Below are 25,600 nucleotides of genomic sequence, written 5' to 3' on the forward strand. Positions count from 1 at the left end.
CTCAGGTCTAAATGGGTTAAGTAAAGTATTTGACTTCTTCCTCCACTGGCTGTCTCTCTCTGGCTCCCACATGTCATCCTGACATGCCACAGCACAGCAGGGCACGCCATTGTCCTCTCAGTAGGTCAGTGGAAGAAACCAGGAGAGTGTACAGCACTGTTGCCATGCACGCTTATTACAAGTGACCCAGGAATTCTGTATATTTGTCCACGGGGACCCCCATCTGACAATATGCTGTGCCTGCAATACCGTACAATCATACATGGTTATCACACTCCCACTGCGTCTGTCCTGACGTAACATATTTTACTATTTGTCCCCACTCCAATTATATATTTTTTGTCTCTGTATATAGGGTATGTGGGTGACATCATCATCATACCTGGATGTTATGCGGGAATGCCTACTAAAAAACCTACTTTCTGGCATTGACAGCGGCAGCACATACATCCAAACAGAAAAGTCCTATCTGATTGCATTAAGCAACATTAAACAACATTAAACTCACTTTGCCACTCACTTTATGCATGCGCACACCCTAACCCTAATTTACAATTTAGGCATTTAGTAGACGCTCTTAATCCAGAGCGACTTACATTAAGCAATAACAAAAGCATGGCATACATCACATATATAAAAAGTAGTTATCATGAATCATGCGTAAACTAAGAACGTAACAGTGGAGTATCTATGTAAACTATACATACTATACTATATTATATAAGTGCTATGACTACATAAAATGCAATTCTAGTGCTGTCTACGTAACAAGCTATATACATATACAAAGCATATACAGTATGCTTTGGAAAATGGTCAGGAAATAATGTGAAGTGTACAGTACATGATTTGAACATGCAGGGCGTATCATTATCATAATTTTACCCTTACTTCTTCTTTATCCCCCAAAATCACAGGTGTTGTAGCAATGTGTAGCATTTTGTATATTGTAAACATGCATTTGGCTCCTCATTTTGTAAAATAAATGTAGACAAAATACAAAATAAACAAGAGAATGATGGCCAGCGTTACTAACTACTGTTCAGCTTACCATATTATTACAGTGCTGAGGGAGCAGTTAGGGGTTAAGTGTCTTGCTCAGGGACACTTTGATCGACACATAGACCGCCGGGGCTGGGGCGCAAAACCGGGGGACCTTCTGTTGTTTCCCAGACAGCCGCTCTAACCATTCGGTTATGGCGGGTCCCCTGTGTCCATGAACGAGTGTGAGTCCCATCTGTTTGCCGGGCCTCGTTAGTGAGCAGAATTGAGACAGTGTCGTCTTCAGGTTGAGGTCACAGCAGGGGGTCGGGCACAAGCGCACTTATACTGAGGATAGTGGTGCCTGTCCTGAGACACACTGAGGGTGAACTACTGGTCCTGGCAGAGCGAGGAGGAGGAGGAGGAAGGGTGACTGCAGTTTATGACCAAGCAGATTTGGATCTTGACAACAAGGCCCTCATCTGCAACATCTATAGGCTACTGTAACTTAAGACCGTTTCACACGGGGAGTGAGTGCCTTAGTAATTCATTTTCAATGAGAGGCTTCCCACCTGAAACGGCCTTTATCAGTGCGATCTTCAGATTTCATTCCATTTGGCTATATGACTGCATTCCAAAGTTTGCGGGGCCTCTGTATAGGCAACCCAGCCTGGCAGAGACCTGCGCTCCAAGGAGCACACTTTTCTAGTTGCTCATGTATACTCCCAGGAACGTGTAGCTGTCCACCGTCTCCTCTTCCTCCCCACAGATGATCATGGGAGGTGGAGGACTATTCTTGCTCCGTCCGTAGACCCCCACCTCCTTATTGTTCTTTCCAATGTCGAGTTGGAGAGTTCCATAACAGTAATAAGGGCTATTTCAGAGTTAGGCTATTTTCGGCACATGACACCATCATATTATGAAAATATAAACTGGGTTTAAAGCACTATCAGTCTTGTTGTGAATCTTTGGTCATTTATTGACATTTACTGTTTTGTGCTACAATTATGTCATATATCATGTTATGTCACGCAACTTCCCAGGTAATTTAGTGCTCATTTTTGTGCTTCCAGACTGTCTTTGTGAATAAAGTCTACTCTACTTCAAAAACCTTTACTAATGCCATGCACAATATATATATATATATATATATATAGATACACTAGATACTCCTCTAGCCTTAGAAGACATTGGCTTAAAAGCCTTTATTTATAACTGTCACAAATTTGGACAGTTTTTTATTGGATGTATATTGTATTTTGTGTTTTGTAGGTTTTTCTATGGACCCTGCGTCTGCAATAAAGGCATTCATTCATTCATTCATTCATTCATTCATTCATCATACTAAAAGTCCTGTATTCAAAATGTTACTTAAGAAAAAGTACTGGCATCATTGATATGCTTACAGTACCAAAGTAAAAGCTTACAAGCCGAACTACAAGGTCATGCACAACGCGTCCTGATGGGACACTATTTTTGAATCGCCAAAGTATACAAAATAGCTTAAGTGGTTAAAGCATGCGTTGTATTAATAATCTATGCGAAGTAACTAGGATGTACATTTTCAAATAACTGCAGTAGAGTAACAAGTGCAATAATTGCCTCCGAGATGTAGTGGAGAATGAATTATTGAAAAATGGAAATACTCAAGTGAACTTTGCGTCACTGGTTCTAGGACATTCAGTGCAAAATTATGCTTCCAGGCTGACTTTGTAAAAAACACAAATACCAGACAACAAGGTGGTCTTTGAGTGCGTTCTGTTCGTCAAATTTTAGCATAAACTCACAATTTCCCTCTTGTTTCATTCTGTAAGCAGCACCACATTTTTTGTTCCTACATAGCGCACGTGCAAATCACACACACACACACACACACACACACACACACACACACACACACACACACACACACACACACACACACACACACACACACACACACACACACACACACACACACACACACACACACACACACACACACACACACACACACACACACACCTTTGTATTATACTTGTGACATCAAATTTTAGGAAAACCCCATCACACAACAATAGTTGATCTACTTTCTAGCCAATCTACAAGTGAGATTTTAGATCTGCTATTTTCACAAAATGTTCGCATTTGACACAATTGTTTTCAGGGTATTTTGTAATAAGATACAGTAGTACATTTTGACTGACTGACTGACTGTCTGATGGAGTATTTATGTATTTTTGTTTTCTCATCCCTGGTCAAGATGATCTGTCCATCCTCAAGCACTGCAGTGGGTAAATTGCAGGGGTCCCCAAAGTCTGGATATAAGACAACGGGCAAGTGTTTGCATGAAAAGGGACACAGTTATTGTTATTATATGGAACTCCTGCTGGGCCTCTACTGTGAGGGAGTAATACTCTAACATGTTTTCACAGCATGAAATCATATAATAATAATAATCGGTCTTGCTCATTACATAACTCACTCACTCACTCACTCACTCACTCACTCACTCACATCCAGGCAGCATATAAGTACTGTAAGACGGAGGGCAGAGAGTCTCTCTCCTTTTCAGGAGCGTTCATCCATAACAGAATGTGTGCTGGTTATGTTTGGAGCTGGAAGCTGTTGACCCATTTTCACCGACATCCCAGTACTCCACACACACAAACCCAGCATGGAGTGTTCTTAGTCCCTAAACACAGAGGCGGTAGAGCTCAATTGTATTCCCTATAAACTGTGAGCTTTTCAAATAGCCAAGTAAGCCAACATAGGCTATATATGCTTGAAGAGTCATTTTAGATTTTTGCGTTGGCGTTGGCTATTCAAAATGAGCAGATATACAAGCTCACAGCACGTCACTTCATGGCACGCTGATGAAAAATCTTGAAAGTGTGAGAACTGATTTAGAAGGTATTTGTAGAATCTGTTAATGGGTTGAACTAAGTTCGAGGCTACACGTATATAAACTCATTTTGCATTATGGAGGTACCCAGATCCCCACACTGAGAACCTCTAAAGAAGATCTAACAAACACGGAGGAAGTGCAGCACCTCCGGCAGTGAGAATGTTCTTGCAGGCAGGGGGTTGTGTTCCCGTCTAGTTCCTAGGCTTCTGCTTCTATTGGTTCGAGCCATCGTCTCTAATCTAATGTTTGACTCCAGGGAGCATGGGGGAGGGGGCTGGCTGGGACACGTGCAGGTAGCACGTAGCAGTGATGTAAAGTAACTAAGTACAACGTTTACTCAAGTACTGTAGCCTACTTGTTTGAGGTGCCTTTACTTTACTGATTCATAAATGCATTTTTCAATGCTTTGCACTTCTATTCCACTCCATGTCAGAGGCAAATATTGCACTTTTTACTATATTACACTGATATGAAGACTTATAGTTACCAGTTACTTTGTAGATTTAGATTATTATTATGAATCATACATTATGCACGATTTTATACTTCGGTTATTTGAAAAACGGTAGATCTACAAGCTCACAATGAGCTTGCAGATCTGCATAATGTGTATGTCTACTTTTACTTTTGGTACTGTAAGTATTCTGATGCTGCCTTTTTATGTGTTTTGTTTGTTATGTATACTTTAGTACTTTTACCCAAGTATAGTTTTGAATACAAAACTAGTATTTCTACATTGTGGTATTGCTATTTTTACTTAAGAAAGTACTTCTTCCAACACGTGCAGGTATATCCGACCCAGTGCGGTCTGAATTATGCATACATGATCTGAGCTCTGTTGGCATTCACATGCTTGTATTATATTGGGGGTTGCATTTAGAAATACATTTTGGTCGCTGGATTAATATTTCATCCAAAGTGGTGACGTTAAAAATCGCGGAACTCTTTTGTTGTTGTGTCCCTGACTGCTCCCGCTCATCATGAGAAGCCATCAGCTGGGTGAAGCTGAAACTGAATTCCCCCCCACGTGATGATCAACAAAGGTCTCCCTATTCAGGGGAACATTTGGCGAAAACAAGCTGACAGTCTCGTAGTGAATTTGTACTCAGCTATTTTCAGGGAAGACATTTTGGTGTTTGTTGGAGGAAATAAATACTAGCGGACCTAGCATAGAGCCCTGGGGACCCCGGTCCATTAATTATATAGGGATTAAGTATTTTGTCTGTTTTTGTATGTGTTATGGTTGTCTGTGACCTGCGTGCTTTTCTTATACAGTATATTCTGTACCCAAAGTGAATTCCACACGCCTCGGCTGTGTGGCTATAATAACTATTATCTATATTGGATGTAGTCACATATAATTAGGTGTTACTGTATAGTATAGTCAGTGTATACTATATATTGTTGAATATCGCCGTGGTTGGGTGGAAAACCTGGCATGTCCAAAACTGTTCAGAACATTGGAAAAAATAATGTTCTAATGCATCTGTGACTTGAACAGTGAACAGGTCGTATTGGGCCACATTGTGAGATAATATCAGCAATTTTTTGCTACATTTGTGTGAGACTCTTGTATGATGAAGAAGGGCATTAATTTATCTTTTGGAGATAAGAGGTTTCTGCCGGACAGTAACGATATTCATGCGCAAGGCTCATTTGTTTGTAGAAAATATAGCAGTATACTTTATGGCAACATAAATGAAGACAACAATAGCATTGATCTAAATATAGATACAGCATGTGCTCCATCAGTGTTACAGTCACAGTACATAGACTTACTGTATGGTGTTTACATACACATACACTGTTAACTTTTATGTAATTGTACATTACATAATCTCCATCTCAGCTGCTCTCTTCTCCCGGAGGCTAAAGGCGGTCTACAAGAAATCCCTGCCCCCAACCGTGTGTGTGTGTGTGTGTGTGTGTGTGTGTGTGCACAGGGCTGAATAATTTGGTTAAAAATATATATATATATTTATTTTTACAGTTAGATTTACAATGAGGAAAAGATTCAGGTTGGTGTTATAGGATTAGACCTTTATTTTAGAGTTTACGTTTTAGGAGTTAGGTGTGTCGCACGCCACATATGTACAAGCTCACAATGTATCACTGATTGTAGATCTAGGCATGTATGTAGATCTGCTATTTCAGTCGCATCTTCTATGATGCCAATGGTTCTCATCATAGGGTCCATTTGACGCCCAGGGGTCCTTGTGGAGTTACGAGTCTGTAACTGTGGGAGTGTACAAACTGAACCAAATGGACCCTTACGGGTCTGTAACTCTGAGATGTACAAATTAAACCAAATTGATCCTTACGGGTTTGTAAATCTGAGAGTGTACAATTTAACCAAATGGACTCTCATTTGGTTCTGTCAGAGATCAATTAACACTATAAGGATTTTAGTGTAGAATGGGGTCCCAGCCCCAGAGATATAAACAATGTACTGTACTATGTTTACTTGTTTTTGTATTGTATGTTTTTGTACGGATACCATTTTACCACTTTTAAGACCCTGCTCAGGGACTACAGATGAAATTTAGCCTATGGCTAACTCTGGCCCATTTACATGGATTTGAAAAATGATGTGTTGATTAATGTGCATTGTCCCTGTTAAATAAATAAATAAATGGTATCAAATAGTGGTCCGTGGTCTAATGCATATCCAAGTGTTGGCAGGTGACGTGAATGGGTATAGGGTACATTTCAGAAACAGCCCATAACTTCCTCCAGGAACATGCATGCATGACATGCAACAAAGAGAGTGTCCATTGCACTTCCTATTTGCTGTAACTATAGTATCTAGGACTGAGGCCGTCTAAAAACGGCTTCTAAATCCTGATCTAAGTTTTCTGAAAACCTTAAAGATGGAGTGCAGTGATTTTTGTATGTGTTTATGAGGTACTTCATAAACACCCCTTGGTGTGGTTGTTATGTGCAATGTCTTTGTGCAATGTGCAATGTCTTTCCTTTGTATTTAAGGTTTCTTCCTGGAGGCTGAAACCTTGACAGTCAAACGTGCCAATGAAAAAAAACACAGTGATATAGTGACACCACAATATCATCCCCTCCCCTAACCCCTCCCCCTTTATCATACAACAGCAGCTGTGGTTCAGGTGGATCACCACCCACCAGGCAAACCAGGGATACTTAATTAACTGGTTGGCATGTCCACATAAAAACGCCCTTTTGACAAAACGTCTTCCTCCTTATATAATAATAATACCTGATGATCATGATTTAGGGTGACAAATTAAATCACGGCACTTGATCTTTAACTGTGATTGTGGTGGAAGATTTACTTAAGTAAGTGTCAATACCACGATGTAGAAATACTCTGTTGAAAGTAACAGTTCTGTATTCAAAAATGTACTTGAGTAAAAGAACATCAGTATACTTAAGTAGGCTTATACTATACACTGACACCACGGCGCGTAATCAGCGCCTCAAACGGTGACTCCGCCCACCCCCGGGGGAAGTTGAGATTTGCGCTCGTTCACTGCAATGCAATTTGCGGCATTTTCAAAACAATATTGAGCAGAGTAGCAATTATCAAACATATTTGCAATGCCATACATTGAAAGATCTGTTGCCCGTGGACAAGGCACGCTACCTCCGCAAGTTAGATAGCATCGGCATAGATGTTTGTCTGTCCGTATGTGATTAAGGATTGGACCAAGTTGCATTGGCAGCCATAGAAAATTCTTACCCCAGGCTAAAACCGGATGTGACGTTTTTGGGCGTTCCTGTCTAGTTTGGTGTCAGTGTATACTTAAGTACCTAAAGTAGAGGTTCAATAACTCATTATGCAGAATGTCCAATTTCACAAGTTTTTAATCTAAACTCACACCAAAATATTTTGTATATTGAAAATGCAAAAATATGGTACTCAGGCATGTTAAATAAAAAAATCATAAAATAAAAATAGTAAATAAGTTACATATTTCAACATAACAAACTAACATAAACATATTGCCCGTAACCTCTCGACTGGATTTTCCAATAAACATGATCAGTAATGCCTTGAATTATGGCAGAGGGGACCATTTTAAATTTGGGCTTCAACATGTCATTTTTATTTGAATTGCTACATCTGTACAACAAGGGCCTCAATAATGCAATAACCAACCAAAACAAAGCCTGCATGCACAACACTCCAACATGCACATATGTATTAGGCATTTAAGCAGACGCTCTTGTCTCCACATACAAAACCAGTGACCTGCTGTTTACCAGATGGCCTTTCTACCCACTAAGCTATATGGCCACGCCGCCATGACAAAACCAAACCCATATCCTCTGCCACATGAATCACATCTGAACATTTTTACCACATTGCCGCCTCTCCTCTAATAACCTCTCCTCCTACCTACCATTCTGTGCACGTCTTGTGTGCACATTGTTGTGTGACCTGTGGATGTCCAGTGAGCTGGGGAGAGTCATCCTGCAGGGAGTCGACACCATCTGCTCCCCGTTCTCAAGATATACTCCATCCAAACACTCCCTAAAAAGACCCAGAATGGAAAGAGAAGACTCATGACACAGCAGCTTCTGGTTATTGTTGTTGTTGTAGTACTTAGGGCGGCCATAGCTGAATGGGTAGAGCGGCCATCTGAGAAGCAGAAGGTCCCTGGTTCTAGTCCCAGCCCTAGTGTTGAAGTGCCCCTGAGTAAGACTATTTAAAGGAGAACTTATATCAATAAAATAAAATATTGTTTGAAAATGCTCATCATGAAATCTTCTCCCTTTCTACCTTATAATAAAAATAAATAAAAAAAACATACCAAAGCAAAACGTATGTGTTGAACACAAACTATTGTCAGATTGTTTTTCCACTGCAGTAGTAATGTCAGATGCTGTTAAGTTGTGTGTGAACAGAAAGTTAATTCAGATTGTGTGGACTCATGCATGGATCCTACAGCATGACTCGGCTGTATGTCTGCTGGCTGTGTGTGTGTGTGTGTGTGTGTGTGTGTGTGTGTGTGCGTGCGTGCGTGCGTGCGTGCGTGCGTAAATCAATGCAACTGTTTAATTCATCGACCCAAGGCCAGTGAGAAGGCTATGTATGCAATTCAATTTTACACATTTAAATATCCTGCTGAATCATTCTTAGTTGAAACAGTGAGCTTTATTTGGCTCAAAGTCCTGACATGAGGAGATATGGCAACAGTAAAAATTAGAGATGTCCCGATTTTTTCGCTTCCGATCCGATCTCGATACCTCAATTTCTGTGTTAGCTGATACCGATACAGAATACCGATACCAGTGTTGTGATCTCATGTTGTGTTTATAGCTATCTAGCTATATATCTCGTGTTGTGTTTATAGCAGACTCCTCACTCAAATGTGCACTTGCAGTTTGGGCAACTCCAAAGCAAACTCCACATGTACCAACATTTTATTTACCTGCCATAGTGTCAACCCCTGTCGGATCGGTGGTTAGACTGGCATATTCACCGATACCGATATGACCTGATATGACAAATAAGGGCCGATCCGATACTTTTCCCGATACCGATACAGTATCGGGAAATCTCTAGTAAAAATATAGACAATTAGGCCTACCACTTAAAGCAGCACTTCACGGGGTCACCCATTTTTAAACGTATCTTCATATATTGTTCCTCTGTGCTGTCTATGTCTACTCACTCTGAATCAGTGGAGGGCTGTGGGCAGTTTAGCAACCTGCCTATCAGTGTCATCATCAATAGATAGGCAGGTATGGTATTTGTTGTTGTTGTTGTTAATGCAAAAACAGAAGGAAGGCTTTCACTTCAGCATTCTCACTTTCTAGGAAGTGAAAGGCTGTAGTTTCTGGCCTAGCTTGGAATCCCCATTGGTAGACAGGTTTCTGAACTGTCCATAGCGCACCAATGAGACACAGATAGAGTGAGTAGGCAGAGCATGAGTGAGCAATTAGTGAGGACCAACTATACTGTATGAACATGGGTTGAAAATGGGTTAGATGCTAATTAAACCTTACGTTTGCCTTTTTAAAAAACATTGCGACAAATAGCCTTCTGACTCACGGATATCAGAAACATTCTCAATTTTTTTACAACATTCCCAATACTACACCAAGTCGACAGTGGTGCAAAATATCCCACTGCAAGCAATCTTTGTTGAAAATAACAACCCAACTCAAATGCCAGACACACTGTAGACTTCCTCTTTATGACAACAGTAAAAATAGATCTAATGAAGGATATTTGGAGCAAGTTGTCACCTTAATGCCTTTAACACAAAGCAAGAAATGAAACACTGCTGCTGTTTCTGTTTGGATAATGTTGAGCTAAAAATAGTTTGGAAGCAAATAGTCTCTCCGCCACAATCTGACGGATTTAAACTACGGTACAAAAGCTCTCATTAAAAGTGACAAACAGTGCAACTTTTTGGGGGGCATCAATTGTTTGATTTCTTCTTTAAACACTTCACAACCCCGTAGGGGAAATTCTGTTTCTGCTTCTATGAGATGTGTGGCCTATGTAGATAATATCATAGATATTTCTGGTTTCTATTTCTCTCCTTGCTCCGGCCCCGCTTCTTCTTTCTATCCTGGAAACGATGGAGCTTGCAGCCTTGCACCGAAATGTCACCTAAATGCGTTGCATTTAGAGCTATGTTACTCTCAACTTCCGCTGCTCGCATGATGCAGACCAGCCTCTCGTCTTTAGCGTTTAAAGAACGTTTTTGCTACTCACCAAAACAAAGGCGGGTTGTGTCATTAGAAAGCTTACTTCCCTTAGTGGAAGCACTCTGAGCCATCCACCACACGTATAAACGGTACTGTTTGGCCAAAAGGGATTTTGTTTCCACCGGGAAAAAAATACTTTTAGTTACTCCACTGCGCCTTCTTCTGCGGTCTTCTACCGTTTATACGTGTGGTGGGGGGCTCAGAGTGCTTCCACTAAGGGAAGTAAGCTTTCTAATGACACAACCCGCCTTTGTTTTGGTGAGTAGCAAAAATGTTATTTTTATTTACGCTAAAGACGAGAGGCTGGTCTGCATTCATGCGAGCGGCGGAAGTTGAGAGTAACATAGCTCTAAATGCAACGCATTAGAGCTATGGGACCAGAGCTACTACCGATATGTAAACCTCTGATATGACAATGAAACCGATCCTGCTTCTGACCACCCAGCTACTCACATAGTTATGATGAGCACCTGCCTGTGTGTGTCAAATCACTGCACTGCACTGTCTTTTCCCCTTATCACCAAATATCTGCCCCAAATAGCCAATCTGCAAGCTCACAACACATCATTGTGAGCTTGTAGATGGGCTGTTTTTCGTGAATAGTCCCCCCAAAATAGGGATGCTGATGTTCAAGACGGTGAAGTGTCTTGCTCAGAGGCACTTCAACACATGGACTACGTGTAGCCTACAATGTGGCTACAGTCAAGTGGGCTACAAACCTAGCAGGAGTCAACATAACACACAGCAAGTGAGGTGACTTAATTCTCCTGCAAGTCCCTCGTCAGGCAGGCTACTGCTTGGCCTTACATCTACAATTCATTTTAACCCCTGCTCATTTTGTCAGGGTGGGATGGATGGCTCAGGGTAGAGGACAGAGTACCGTAACTTGCAATGGGCCTGGTCTACAAGATACACTACTGAGTAGTACTGACTGTACCCGAAAGACACCCATGCATGTATCTAGCTGTCAAATAAACACCAGAGGGAGCTCCACAAATCACGTTTTCCGATTTCTACTCGTTTATACAATGTTTTTGCATAGTATTTATGTATATTTGTCTGTCGTTAAATGTTTTGATGAATTTAATACAAACTAGAAGAAGTGCCCTTCTGGGCACAGGTCTCCACCAGGAGGATAGGACTGTGTGAGATGTTTGGCAAAATGTTTAGGAGTAATATAAACATGTTTGCCTTTGATGGCAATTGGATGATTTGAGGCATTTTGTTCCAAAAATGTGTTTTGCAAAAATCAACCTGTTGGTGGCGCTATAACAGGCCAATTTGAAAAGGGTGGGATATATTCCTCAGCCTAGTAAGAAAATGTGTGAAAGATTTCACGTAAATTGCATGCTGCGTTCATGATTTGAGGCTTTTGTTCAAAACGGGGCAATCTTGCAAACTGTGAAAGCCATTTATAGCCAATTAGGATGGAATATGAAATATCGGACAGATCCGACTTGAGCACATGACCATAGAGATAGTGTGTAACGATTTGTGAGATTTTTGGACAGAATCTGGAGGAGTAATATCAAAAAATGTGTTTTACAAAAGTCGGCCTCCTGGTGGCGCTATAAAAGGCAGATGCGGAAAATGCAGGTCAAAGGTTTGTCCTTGGCCACTAGGGAGTGTGCATGCAACGTTTCACGCAGATCGGTTCAGTTTTAGGTAAAAATATGAAAAGCTGCCTCATGGTGGCGCTATAACAGGCCGTTCTGGAAAATGCAGGGCAGAGGTTCATCGTTGCCATCCAGGGAGTGTGTGTGCAAAGTTTGGCATCGACCGGGTTAACGGTGCCGGAGATTAGCTGTACACAGACGGACGGAAGGAAGGACGGACGGACACACACACACGGACGGAGTGCAAACTAGAAAAAGTGCCCCTCGGGGCACAGGTCTCCACCAGGGCAGGTCAGGTTGTGGCCTCCTGGTGGCGCTATAATAGGCCAATGTGAAAAGGGTGCCATTCATACGCCTTTGATGGCAATTGGATGATTTGAGGCATTTTGTTCCAAAAATGTGTTTTGCAAAAATCAACCTGTTGGTGGCGCTATAACAGGCCAATGTGAAAAGGGTGGGATATATTCCTCAGCCTAGTAAGAAAATGTGTGAAAGATTTCACGTAAATAGCATGCTGCGTTCATGATTTGAGGCTTGTATTCAAAACGGGGCAATCTTGCAAACTGTGAAAGCCAATTATAGCCAATTAGGATGGAATATGAAATATCGGACAGATCCGACTTGAGCACATGACCATAGAGATACTGTGTAACGATTTGTGAGATTTTTGGACAGAATCTGGAGGAGTAATATCAAAAAATGTGTTTTACAAAAGTCGGCCTCCTGGTGGCGCTATAAAAGGCAGATGCGGAAAATGCAGGTCAAAGGTTTGTCCTTGGCCTCTAGGGAGTGTGCATGCAACGTTTCACGCAGATCGGTGCAGTTTTAGGTAAAAAATGTGAAAAGCTGCCTCATGGTGGCGCTATAACAGGCCGTTCTGGAAAATGTGGGGCAGAGGTTCATCGTTGGCATCCAGGGAGTGTGTGTGCAAAGTTTGGCATCGACCGGGTTAACGGTGCCGGAGATTAGCTGTACACAGACGGACGGAAGGAAGGACGGACGGACACACACACGGACGGAGTGCAAAACATACTCTCTCCCCATGCCTTCGGCCTGGTGGAGACAAACATACTCTCTCCCCATGCCTTCGGCCTGGTGGAGACTAAGGACTCAAATGGAAACAAGCCATAGTGCTTTAAGGTGTTTTATCCTATTAGCACTAGGCTAGCAGTAGCAGACCTTGTATTGAACTGTACTGTGCTTGTCTTTGATGTAGCCTACATGAGTGTGACTGCATGTGACAACTAATGACAACTCTCTTTTATGTCTTGTCACTCCAGTTTTGGATTAATAAAGCTAAACTCTCAACACCATGTGGTGAATTATATATGGCCTCGTTTCAAACCTACAGTTTCTCCCCACACTATAATGGACATTATTCCTATCCTGTCACTCCTGTTTTTTTTGTTTTACTCCAAACCGTCTAACGGTAGTATAAATAAAACTACATTACCCAGGTCAGTGCGGGCAGGATGGGATGTGCCAGCCAATGAAACGGCAGCTACTGATGCTGCCAGCCAATGCGAGGGCAGCAAGGGGACATGACGACACAGGCGTTAGGTCCTTTTATGCACGCGCGCCTCTCGGGCTCAAGCAGATGTTCGCGGCAAACATTCAGTGAGAGCAGACTGTACGGCACAGCGCTACAAGGTGGGTGTGACTCGCAAGACAATTGTTTTATTTCGCTTTTGTGGAAATACTATTCGATTTAATGAGATAACATCATGTTTAATGGGCGTCTCGTACGGTTAAAACGCGTTGTTTTTAATTATGAAGGGACGAAAGAGTCAAACGGAACGTTGCATCCTGTTTAATATGAATGCAATGATTGTTAACAGCCGTGTGTGTGCGAGTGTCATCTGAGGCGAAGGCAAAATTTGCCCACCACAAGTACAGATAGACGTTGGTCCTCAACAAGAGAACTGCTTTGTTTTCAATGTGTGTGTGTGTGACTGTGTTCTGTGTGCTTACTGCTCGCGTGTGTGTTGTTGGTCCAAACTGGCACCAGGCACCGTCGTCAAACGTCGGTGGCTCGACACGGATGGAATACTAATTAACGTGACTAATTACAGCTGTCATTATGTCACTTTAATTAATCACATTTTCCTCTATGAACCACAGACCAGTCATAAGTCTATCGATCGCGGACGACAATCTACATTTTTGCGTGTGCAAGACAAGAGCCTTAAATCATCTAAATGTGTCTAATTGGACTGTTTTCATAATCATAACTAATGTATAACTGCGTCGCTTGCCGACAAATAAGACTATCTCCAAGCTCGACGATCCCAAAGCGTTAGACACATTGTGCTGCTTGCTGTGAACGGGCGGAGCTGTCTCTCGTTTTCTTTGTTTGCAGCTGCTGTCTCGTGCACGCGGACGCGCACACACGCGGTCTGTCTGTCATCAAATGAGCCTTTGTTTTATTATCGACGATCGTTCTGTCGAATAACTGCACTGGCCATCAATACCCTCACTGACATTTAGAAGCTACATTTGAGATTTTTTTTAAATTTTAGCTAAGTAACTCATTAAATTGCAACAGTAGGCTATTGTGGCGTTTACTGTTGGTATTGTGAAATTGGGCATTGGAACTGAACTTAATTATAACATTTAAAATTGCATATAATAATAATCTGCAACAGTACCACTTGAGCTGCCAGCATCCCTATTCTGGGGCTTAACATGTTGTGAGCTTGTATTGTAGATCAGTTATTTTCAGCAGAAATAAGGCGTGGGGGGCTATATACCCTGGGGACTGGTCATGAAAGTAACTAGGGGTAACTGGTATGGTCGCCCCTTTTCCATCTCGCCCCACTACTCTACCTAGCTGTAAATAACAAACATAATTCATGTTGGTGATTATATAAATGGTATTATCATATTTGTGTCATTAAGTTCACTCTGTAGCCTATATCCACGGGCATAATGGCATGATGATGCCATTACAAAACATGGAAGAAATGGGTTTAATAAAAGGAAATTAACTGGTAGGTCCTAAATAACTTAATTAAGCAGTCTTTGTCATGTTATTATTAGATCGACTACTATATGGTAAATGGTGCATTTATATAGCGCCTTTGTCCAAGGCGCTTTACATAGATTGTGCATTACATTCACACACACACATTCATACACCGATTGCGGCGGAAGCCTTGCAAGGTACCAACCAGCACATCGGGAGCAATTTGGGGCAATTTGTATACAAGATCATTTCAGAGAGGGAGGGAAATACCAAGTTAACTGTTACATTAAAACATTTCGCGGGGGCGAGTTGGTAAAGGGGCGAGTCGTTTGGTATTCGGCCTAGGCCCTGGGTATACATTGTTGTATTCCTGTTGCTTGGCAATGCTGGCTGTTAACAACTGGACTGGATTATCCAATTTGGATTTTTAATTGCATTTATAAATGTTAAATGGAAACTGGTTTTGTCAGGCAACAGTCGTATTGTGTTCAGTTTCTGGCAGTTGACAACCAGAATGGAATGAATGTCTTGGGCATTCTTTCTGCCAACTGTGTTGGCAAGCTTGATTGTGGTCAAGATTTTTTTTTCTCTCCAAATTATTCTGCAGCTGACACATTGTGCAAGGAACAGGTGTCTTGACTTGCTCTCTTTGTATTTGATATATATATTTTTGGGATTCACCAACAACAAAAAATGGACTGCATGGCCTGCCATGCTGCAGTGCATGGCGGGCCCTGGTCCTTTTCTTTACAGAATGTATAAGCTTTAGAATTATGTGGAAATCTGAATATTTGAAGATATGCTTCAGTGTTGTTAAAACCCGAACTCAAGACAGGCCGAGACGTGGCTACAACGTGGCACCAGCCTTTGTTTCAAGTGCTTGGATTTGAATAGATTTAATTTATGGATCGTGTGACTGCAGTCCTTTTTTGAAAGGCTCTTTTCTCCCTTTACACCTCGGGTGAATTGGTTTAATTGCTGTGAGCCTGAGCTAAATGTCACTGCTGTAACAAAGTGAAACGGATGCAACACGATCAATGTGCCATGCGGTCAGGTGTTTTATGAATGCCAAGGAAGGCATTCTGTGTTGTGTGGAACTGTGGATAGATGGGCGGTGGTTACTTGCAGTGCTCAAAACTGCTGACAGATGGTGGTGTTGTGCCTTTATTTTCAGGTGGCTGTAATCTAGTAGCTCCATGGGAAGGGTGGGGAGAATTGGCTTTATTGTCGCATCACACAGGTTTACAATGTAAAATGTGGGTTAAATTAGTTTCTGTGCATAGTTCCCATCACATCTTTCTATGGAAAAAAGGGGAATAAGGAGGGCAAGTGTCCACTAGAGGTCACTGTTGGTCTGTAGGCTACTAGCAGTAGCTGATCCCAATCATTTCTTTGAGTGCATGTTCAGTTTTTTTTTTTTTTTAATGCATGCTCTTTTTGCTTAGACTAGACTTTTTTTTTTTATTATTAGGCTGCATTTTATACACTAAACAAATGTGTGATTTGTGTGTTTTTTGTTTTGTTTTAGGTACATTAACCCACTATCCACAATCCACAGTAAATATGGCTGACGGTAAGTTATTACTGTTTTGGGAATAATTACTCAAACTCTATTTTAACCATGATAGATTCATCAACATTTCTGGTGACTGATATTGTCCTAATATGTGAGGGGGCAGTATGACTTGCCAATAAATGCCTCATTATTGTGTTTTTCCCTGCTTGGCAGAGATCCTGGTGAAGGAGCTGGACAAGCGGGCCTCCGGCCAGGCTTTTGAGGTGATTCTGGGGGCTCCAGCACCCGATGCCAAAGGCAAGTTCCCCCTGTCCCCCCCCAAGAAGGAGGACGTCACGCTGGATGAGATCCAGAAGAAACTAGAGGCTGCTGAGGAGAGACGTAAGGTAAGACTCATGTCTACTAATTGAACTGTCATATTTCAGTGAATCTCAACCTTTTAATTTCAAATGTTTATCGTCACCAACTCTGTCAGGTTATTTTTGTAACTTTTATTATACAGTAAAATGCATTGAGACCAGGATCCCTTACACAAGTTGATATAGATTATTATCTTTGGGGCCCCAATCGAATCCTCATTGTTGATTTAAAGATGTCAAACCGAGGCCAGTTGACTGACTGCATCCGTCAAATCTTCCATTGTCCAATTTAGGTGAGCCTGTTTCCTGTTGGCTGACAAGTGACACTCTGGCCCCTTTTCCACCGGTTGGTTCCCAATGGGAACCGGTTCAGTTCTTTTTGGTTCTTACTTAGTCCATGAGCCAGAGCCATAAAAACCATACCTATATTAGATTGTTATCACCATGAATATAAATGCACCATTTACCATGAAACTTACACGAAGACAATGCATTATTGTATTACAAATTTTACATTTTTGAATATGCAAATGAGGCATTATGTAGGAAAATATGCAACATAATCGCAAGAAAAAGCTACTACTTCTTCTTTCGTGTATCATCCTCAAATGTCCAACTCAGTATCGAGTAGCCACGCCCTTGTCTCTGGTCCCACGTGGAAGAGGCCGGCCTCCGAAGGAGGTCTGTACAGGGGGCAGGTGTTAATGATGTGCTCGGCAGATTGCTCAGGCTCGCCGCACTCTCATCCTGCACTGTCCGCCAAGCCCCACCTCTTCATTGCTGATTTGAAGCAGCCGACTCTGCTACTACTTGTATTGATCCTATGAACAATTTAATATAAAAATTACAATATTGCCAAAGCATCAAGTGCAATAAAAAATAATAAAGCAAAAACGATATCAAACATACAAATAAAAACAAAACTAACTTGTATAATGCAATATTAGGACTAGTATTCACTGGTCATAGTATAGCATTTTATATATTCTGTAATTGAAATTATGTTTATTGCAAAATGTTTTGTAACTAAAGTGCAATACAAAAATTTCAGATGGACATAAATGTTCTTTGTTTATTGTTTTTTTCACAAGCACTGAAATACTAGAGTTGAAAAATAATAAATGGTGGCATTAACAGCTTCTCTTAATAAACCCCACAAGTATAACGTACAAGAATAAATACATTGAATTTTCACCTCAAAGAAAAAGGACAACAGAAAACAAGACAAACAAACCTTAAATACAGGATCAATAAAAGGCAGACAAACAGACAAAACAGTACACAACATCCTATAAACAATCATAAGTATACGATACATCCATAATCCGCATTACATAATGTTTTGTTTTTAAGTGATCAGTGAACCCTTAAATGTATCAGGCCAGACAGAATCCTCACAATTAAAAGCCATACATTGTCGCTGTCTGGTGAGAACCTGATGTGTCCAGAACTGTACTTTCCAGGACTCAAATTCCAAAAAGGGCAAACGTGGTTCAACAAGCTGAGAACGAATGACATTGTGACGTGTTGGTCTTGTAGATTATTGCTACTGTGTGACACTTAGTATGACCAAAAAACCCAAAGTTTAAATATGGAGACAAGAGGTTTCTGTATGACACTACAATATAGTTCTGTAGGAGTTATTCACAGTTATAATTACAAAGAAGAAAAACAACAAAGTGTTGTAACCTGCCGTTTTTTTCTTATTATTTGTTTGGTCCAAAATATTGTTTGTGTTGTCATGAGTTGTCACGACTCGAGTTGGCTTTGTCCGCGGCGTAACCGTCTTTAAATAAATACTTTAAGAAATGTCTGAGGAAAATGAACGGAGAATCATTTCCTGGTCCAGGGTAGGAGGCGGGACTGCGACGCTCTATAGCGCCAATGCTAGCGATCAAAGGCGAGGTCCATCCTTGCTCCAGAAAACGCCAATATTCCAATGACTATCACCGGAAAATCAGAAATGACCTCTGGCGATCTGATCAACACCACGGACAGTTTCAGAGAAAAGGGCGTGGAAAGGCTGTGGCTTATGCGATTTGCGTGCGCAACTCCAGTGCAGGCGTGGCACTAGCAATCGGAGCGCTTCCAAAAATGGAAAATAGCGAGGCATTCTTATATCGATATAAACTCGAGACAAGTATACTCATCCAGAGCAGGGTTTCTCGACCCCTAGGGGGTCGCCAAATTATTTTGGGGGGTCCCAAAATTATTAAAAAAGTTATTTTCTTTTTTGCAACTGAATGGCTGGGAAATGGAAGAGTTTACATACTAGTACACATAGTAACTGCATAAACTTTCATGATTTATATCTGGTTTCAGTATTAATTTATGATATATTTTGGTTAGGTTATTTTTGCAGTCAGTTTTGTATTGAGGGAGGGTAGGGGGGGTGGGGTTCGTGAGACATGGCCAAAGCATTTCTGGGGGTCCCCAGCCAAAAACGTTGAGAACCCCTGTTTTAGAGCACCTTGTGATCACGTATTGCCATGGTTTAATCGCACGTAACACTTACTTTGAAGAGCCAAATATCCGTAACCGGATGTTACAATGACAAACGTGTGTGTGTGTGGTGTCATGATCGGTTGTTGTCTCACTCGGCGGTGGAAAAACCTGACCGCGAGTGTCAGCGCGCCTGCTACAGGCCGTTGAAAACCCTTGTTTTCACCAGAAACGCCCCCCTCAATGTTGTTTCTGAGATACAGGGCTTTAAATGCAGGGCTTAGAATTGAAGTGGATGCGTGCACATCTTCAAAATGGCCACGGCCACTGTCCCACTTGATGTTGTTGGGCTAGCAATAGTAGCTAACGATGCGATCGGATTAAAACATGGATTAAAGAATACAAGCGCTTAAAAACGAGAATTCCTGGTTTGGCGTAGTAGGGTACTAATTTAACCCTACGGTTTCGCAGTTTCTGGTGGACTTTTAATAAAGAAGACATTTTCAGGTCTGTTGCGAATTTGACCCGAGAACCGCTTTAATTTTACTAGTTTATGTTCTCTCATGGTAGGAGGAAACTGGTATTCTCACTTGAAAATATATTTTCTGTTGCAAGAAGCTGGGGCGACCATTACTGAACGGCCTATAGCAATGATTGCCATCAGAGTAATTGTAGATAACGGAACAATCAGAATTTAAAGCTATCCGACACTAATTTTAACAAATATTACTGTAACTGAGGGGGACACCTCCGGTTACTTAAATTATACACTGGTTGAGGCGGACAATATGGACTTATTGTCCATATTGGACAACAAGGGATATCGTCAGCAGATTTATTATCCTGCAATGGTGGGAATGGGATACTGTGTGTGTGTGTGTGTGTGTGTGTGTGTGTGTGTGTGTGTGTGTGTGTGTGTGTGTGTGTGTGTGTGTGTGTGTGTGTGTGTGTGTGTGTGTGTGTGTGTGTGTGTGTGTGTGTGTGTGTGTGTGTGTGTGTGTGTGTGTGTGTGTGTGTGTGTGTGTGTGTGTGTGTGTGTGTGTGTGTGTGTGTGTGTGTGTGTGTGTGTGTGTGTGTGTGTGTGTGTGTGTGTGTGTGTGTGTGTGTGTGTGTGTGTGTGTGGTCGGTCTGGAATAAACAATAAACAGAAAAAGAATAGTATCAGTAACATGAACTTGAATATTAACTGAAATATCCACAGCATTATGCAAACACTAAACCACATATGCACAGTATATTGAAAGGCCATATCAAACACTGGTACACAATTATTAAACCCAAACTATCCAAATCTTGCTGCATGGTAAACCTGAACAATACAAATTCTCTGCACAGTATAGTTCTACAAGGAAATAAACACTCCATGTGGTTGGAAATAAACACTCCATGTGGTTGTGGTATATAACATATTAAGGCCAAAAACGATAAACACATAAATAAAGCAAATACTGTAACACAGTAACATAAACAGCATACAAATGGACTACAGGCAGTAGGGAGCTAAACAAACCAAACAACCATGTGCTGTCAATTAACCAAACAAACTCTCAAACATAATATACAAAGTCACAGGTATTATTCAACTACTAAAGTAACACTTATGACCCAAACATAGTACTTACTTTGATTAAAGAACGCACATTACACTGGAGAAAACAAATACACAGCTCTCAACAGGTCGGTCGGACTGACTGACCATGCTGATGCTAAACTGCCTAATTTGACTGCCTGTGGAAAATTACCAGCCAATACCAGGTCAGGCCACTAGGTGGCACTGACAGGCTTTCTGAAAATTACACTACCTAAAAGGGAATGCACCACAGCTGACAAAATTTGTTTCCTGGCAAGTCGTGTTTAGTAGCTTCTGTGTGACATGATTTTATTTATAGTGTTCTCCATGTTCTCTTCCAGAACCATGAGGCGGAGGTTCTGAAGCAGTTGGCAGCGAAACGTGAGCATGAGAAGGAGGTCCTTCAGAAAGCCATGGAGGAGAACAACAACTTCAGCAAGACTGCAGAGGAGAAGCTCAACCAGAAGATGGAGGCCAACAAGGAGAACCGCACAGCCATCATGGCAGCCATGAACGAGAAGTTCAAGGAGAAGGTAGCATGATATAGTTTAACCACTTTACATCAGGCGTCCCCGTTTTAGATGCGTTTCTACGAGCTCACTTTTCTTGACACTATGTGAGCTTGTTTATCGGCTGTGTGCATAACTGTAGTCCCATGCCTGTATCCTGTTTTCCAATAGTAGTTTGTTTGGCTTTGCAACAGATTAACATGGTCACCGCTTGTGTCAGTTCAAATCTGCTGCCAAGGCTATGGGAAAATGAGCTGTTGCTTGCTGAGGATTGAATTGATTGATTGAAAACAGTTTGCAGAATTACAGTACATTTCAAGCACAAACTCAATACAAAGGCTGTTAACTGTGAGTGGATGACCCAATTAAGCATTACACTTGTTTCCAATAGGGTCCACCATGTTCAATTCATCAAAAACATTTAGAGACGTACAAATAGACACTTCTATATAGACAAAGGACAGAACAGGAATTCATCATAAAGGAGGGAAAAAGGGAAAAGAAACATACAGTGAGGGGAAAAAAAGGGGTGGGGGGATTCACGTTCAGCTCCATTCATTTGTTTGTTTTCCTTGGAGGAGCTGCGTTGGGTCCCCAAGTCGGCTCCGTACCTTGAGTTGGCTGTGTGGCCGTGAACATCTCTTTTCAGCTGGCAACATGCCATTCTAAATCCTGATTTGCTCTGTCAAAAATGCTGTCCTAAAAGCTCACAATGTGGTGTTGATTACTATGATATGGGTTGTACGGTAGAACATTAATTAAAACAATTTAAATCTTCAACCAAGCACTGTTAACTCAAGTGGATGACAGTCTACCCCATAACTATAACAAAGAGCTATGGTGATTGGATAGTTGGTGTGACTGAGTATGAATTACTCTTGTCTGTTTTTGTTTATCAAAATCATCAGGATTATTCCACATGTTCTGAATCATTTACCTTTTTTTTTTGTTTTTAGGACAAGAAACTGGAAGAGGTGCGGAAGAACAAGGAAACCAAAGAGGGCACCTCAGAAGACTGATGTGTAAAAAGGGGGATTGTTGTATAGGGTTTTTTACGTATCCAAAGATTGATTTATTTTTCGTTCTATGGCCAGTATTTTTGTTGTACTACTACCCACCTTTTTGAAGCAAGTTAAGAACATAATACTGAGGTCCCACTTTGTGAAATCCTTCTGAAATCTCCCCCTCTGCAACTCTCTTAAGTGTACTTGGCGCTAGTTTCTACATGGTGAAAACTATTACCCCTGCTGCCCTTCGTTTGCGTCTAATCCAGTAGTTCTCAAACGAGGAACACTGATAACTCGGAGCGTACAAATGAAACCAAATGGACCTTCGGGTCAATCTGCTTCCATTTGTACACTATAGTTGCAGACCTCACTACCTTGTCAAGGAGCCCTGAGGGTGCCTAGAATCCAACTTTGAGAACCACTGGTCTAATCATTTTCATACAGATGTGTAGCTTGTCATTTTGCAGCTTATGCCCTTTTGAGGAAATTAGCAGTGTTCCTATTATCCCATTCTGGGAAATGCATGTTATTATGCAGAAGTCATTTATATCCTATCTATTCCATAGTGCACTTTGGTTAAAATAAATGTCCTTGTGATCCACCTGTCCTTGGCACTTATTGAAGTAGCACAGTTTTCAATGTATGAGATCTTTGCACTAGTGGCTTTGTTAAACGTCTTCAAATGGATTTGATTTTATTCAGCTGTGCATACACTGTAGGCCCCAGTTTATCAGAAAGTGAGTTACCTGTTCTCCCTCATAGCTTTGTTTGACTTGGCTAAACTGAGAACGCAATGTGACCACCTTCACATGTTTCCCGGTTCAAAACTGTCTGCCAAGCCAATCGAACAAAACTGAGGAAAGGTTTTGCTTTTGTAAATGGCATGAAGTTTCAGACATACAACATTTACTGCCATTTGTTAGTCGGATGCATACATTTTAATGGTGTAATTCTTAGATCTTTACAATGCCATGTTTGGCTTATTTTGACAGCATCTGACAGATTTGAAATGTTTTAATTTCCATGATGCCAACACGGAAAATAATTGGTAGACCCAATATAGGAAGTGCAGTCACATACTGTGAAAGCGCAAGACTACAGTTGAGCCGAATTTATGCTTTGTTGCATGACGTGTGTCAAAAATAGTCGACCTACAAGCTCACGAATGTTGAGGCTTGGGACATGTGATGAGTGCTCTTGAATAGGATGTATTGCACTACTGCAAGTCCCTCATTGTATCTGAAGTTGGGAAGGCTTGTGCACTGCAAGACCTGCACGTCAGGCTTTCACTCTCTTTAACCTCGAGGATAAGGGGGCTTTTGCTGAAATCGTACAAACAATTGAGATCAAATGTATGCGAGGCAGCGTTTGAGCTTGTAGGTCAGCTATTTTCAACACGGACATTGTAGTGTGAGAAAGTATGAATTGGGCTTTATGCACAGTTGTCGATTCTAACACTTTTGAAGGACTTAACAGGGCTGTTGGGTGTTTTTGTAGATGGCAGGTGTATCGTGCAGCTTTTTGCCACTTAAAATCTGCTCCTATTTGCTACCTTAAAGGCTAGTTTATGCTTCATAGGACTTGTAAAATTTGTTTACTTCTCCAAATTCGTATTGATTTTGTTTTGCACAAATTTGTCTTCAACTGGAATAAAATGTGATGCACGTTAACACTTTTGTTTTCTATATAAATGCGTTGGTGTTGGGTCGTTTAAAAATTGGCCTTAAGCAAAGTTTTCATGTTTGTGCCGCTGACCTTTTTGCTTTTTGTAAAAGAAAAAAAGGGGGTTGTTCCTAAGCACATGACTTATTGCTGTTTAGCCGTGAATTAACTTTGCCGACAATGTAAATTGGGACGCCATCTTGGTATGACATCACTCTCTACACATGGAATGCAAAAGAGCAATACACTTCGGCATCTGGATAGATATTGACTTGAACTGTTGTACTAAAACAAATAAATAAAAAATGTGAACGCATGACGATTTTGGCTGCTTATTTATTCTGAATTTGGTACTACAGGCCTGGTCGTCTGAATACTGCAACGTTCCAGACCACTGCACAACATAAAGCCCTGCTGTTGCTTGACCTTTTCCCTGTCAAAACGTTCAGACTTGTTGGCCACATAAAATGGCTATGCTACGCCTTGTGATTCACAAGAAAGCCTAGCCAATCTAAAAGTTCAATGTTATGAACGTAGATTGTAGAACATTTTGACTGACATGAAATGTAATTTTAAGCTTGACTACCAAAATGGACATGCATTTTTTTTTTCTCCCATAATGCAAAATATGACACCACTCCGCCCCTTAGATTATGGGAGCCCATTGTGGACAGTCTAAACAAACATTAAACATTGTCAAGACTGTATTTTTAATAGATCTAATGTGTCACATCATTGATGTGATGTGAGCTTGCAGACTGAATATAGGTTTAAAGTGGTTAAACTTATTTTGCTCGGGGGCCATGGAACCCCCAGGACCACTGGGCTAGATGTAGCTATGTCTTCTCATGGGTGATACTGGAAAGAGTACCATTTTATTTTTTCACCATATCAACAAATAAAACAATATTCAAAACAAACAATATACCAGTACATGCACATATGAGCACAAAAATACAAAACTTTTAAAGGAAAATAAAAGGATTGACAGACTACAATTTTAATTTCACCATACTAATGCATCCTGAGGTAAATCGATTACTATCACCTAATGCATGCAGTGTGTATTTTAAATTGTAAGCATGCATTTCTGGACCTGCCACTGACCTTTGTTTTCAGCCCCTCTAGTCTAGATGGAACGGGGGGGGGGGGGGGGGGGGGGGGGGGGGTTCACCCGCATAGGGTGGATTTTTTAATGCCACTTGTTTTTTCGGAATCCTTGAAGGGTCTATTTTAAGATTCAGCCAGGTAACAAGAAAACAATGTCCCAAGGGGTTCATTTTTAACCCTTTCTTACACATACCTACCTAAATATGCAAATGAAGAGACAAGAGAAAACAGCATTACTATTTAAACAACCTACAGGGACAAATGAACACATGTTTCCATA

General features: G+C 41.2%; 1 protein-coding gene across 1 annotated transcript; it reads left to right on the forward strand.

Annotated features, from left to right (window-relative positions):
* The first annotated feature begins 13,706 nt into the window (after window positions 1–13,706).
* Window positions 13,707–24,529, forward strand: LOC306938462 (stathmin-like). The gene is made up of 5 exons (XM_079522653.1): window positions 13,707–13,830; window positions 16,674–16,718; window positions 16,875–17,047; window positions 21,374–21,565; window positions 22,498–24,529. Exons 1-5 carry the CDS (start codon window positions 13,722–13,724, stop codon window positions 22,558–22,560), a joined length of 582 nt encoding a protein of 193 aa, XP_079378779.1. The 5' UTR covers window positions 13,707–13,721; the 3' UTR covers window positions 22,561–24,529.
* The last annotated feature ends 1,071 nt before the right edge of the window (window positions 24,530–25,600 follow it).

The sequence above is a fragment of the Electrona antarctica genome, assembly GCF_951216825.1.
Source record: "Electrona antarctica genome assembly, chromosome: 15".
Taxonomy (NCBI): domain Eukaryota; kingdom Metazoa; phylum Chordata; class Actinopteri; order Myctophiformes; family Myctophidae; genus Electrona; species Electrona antarctica.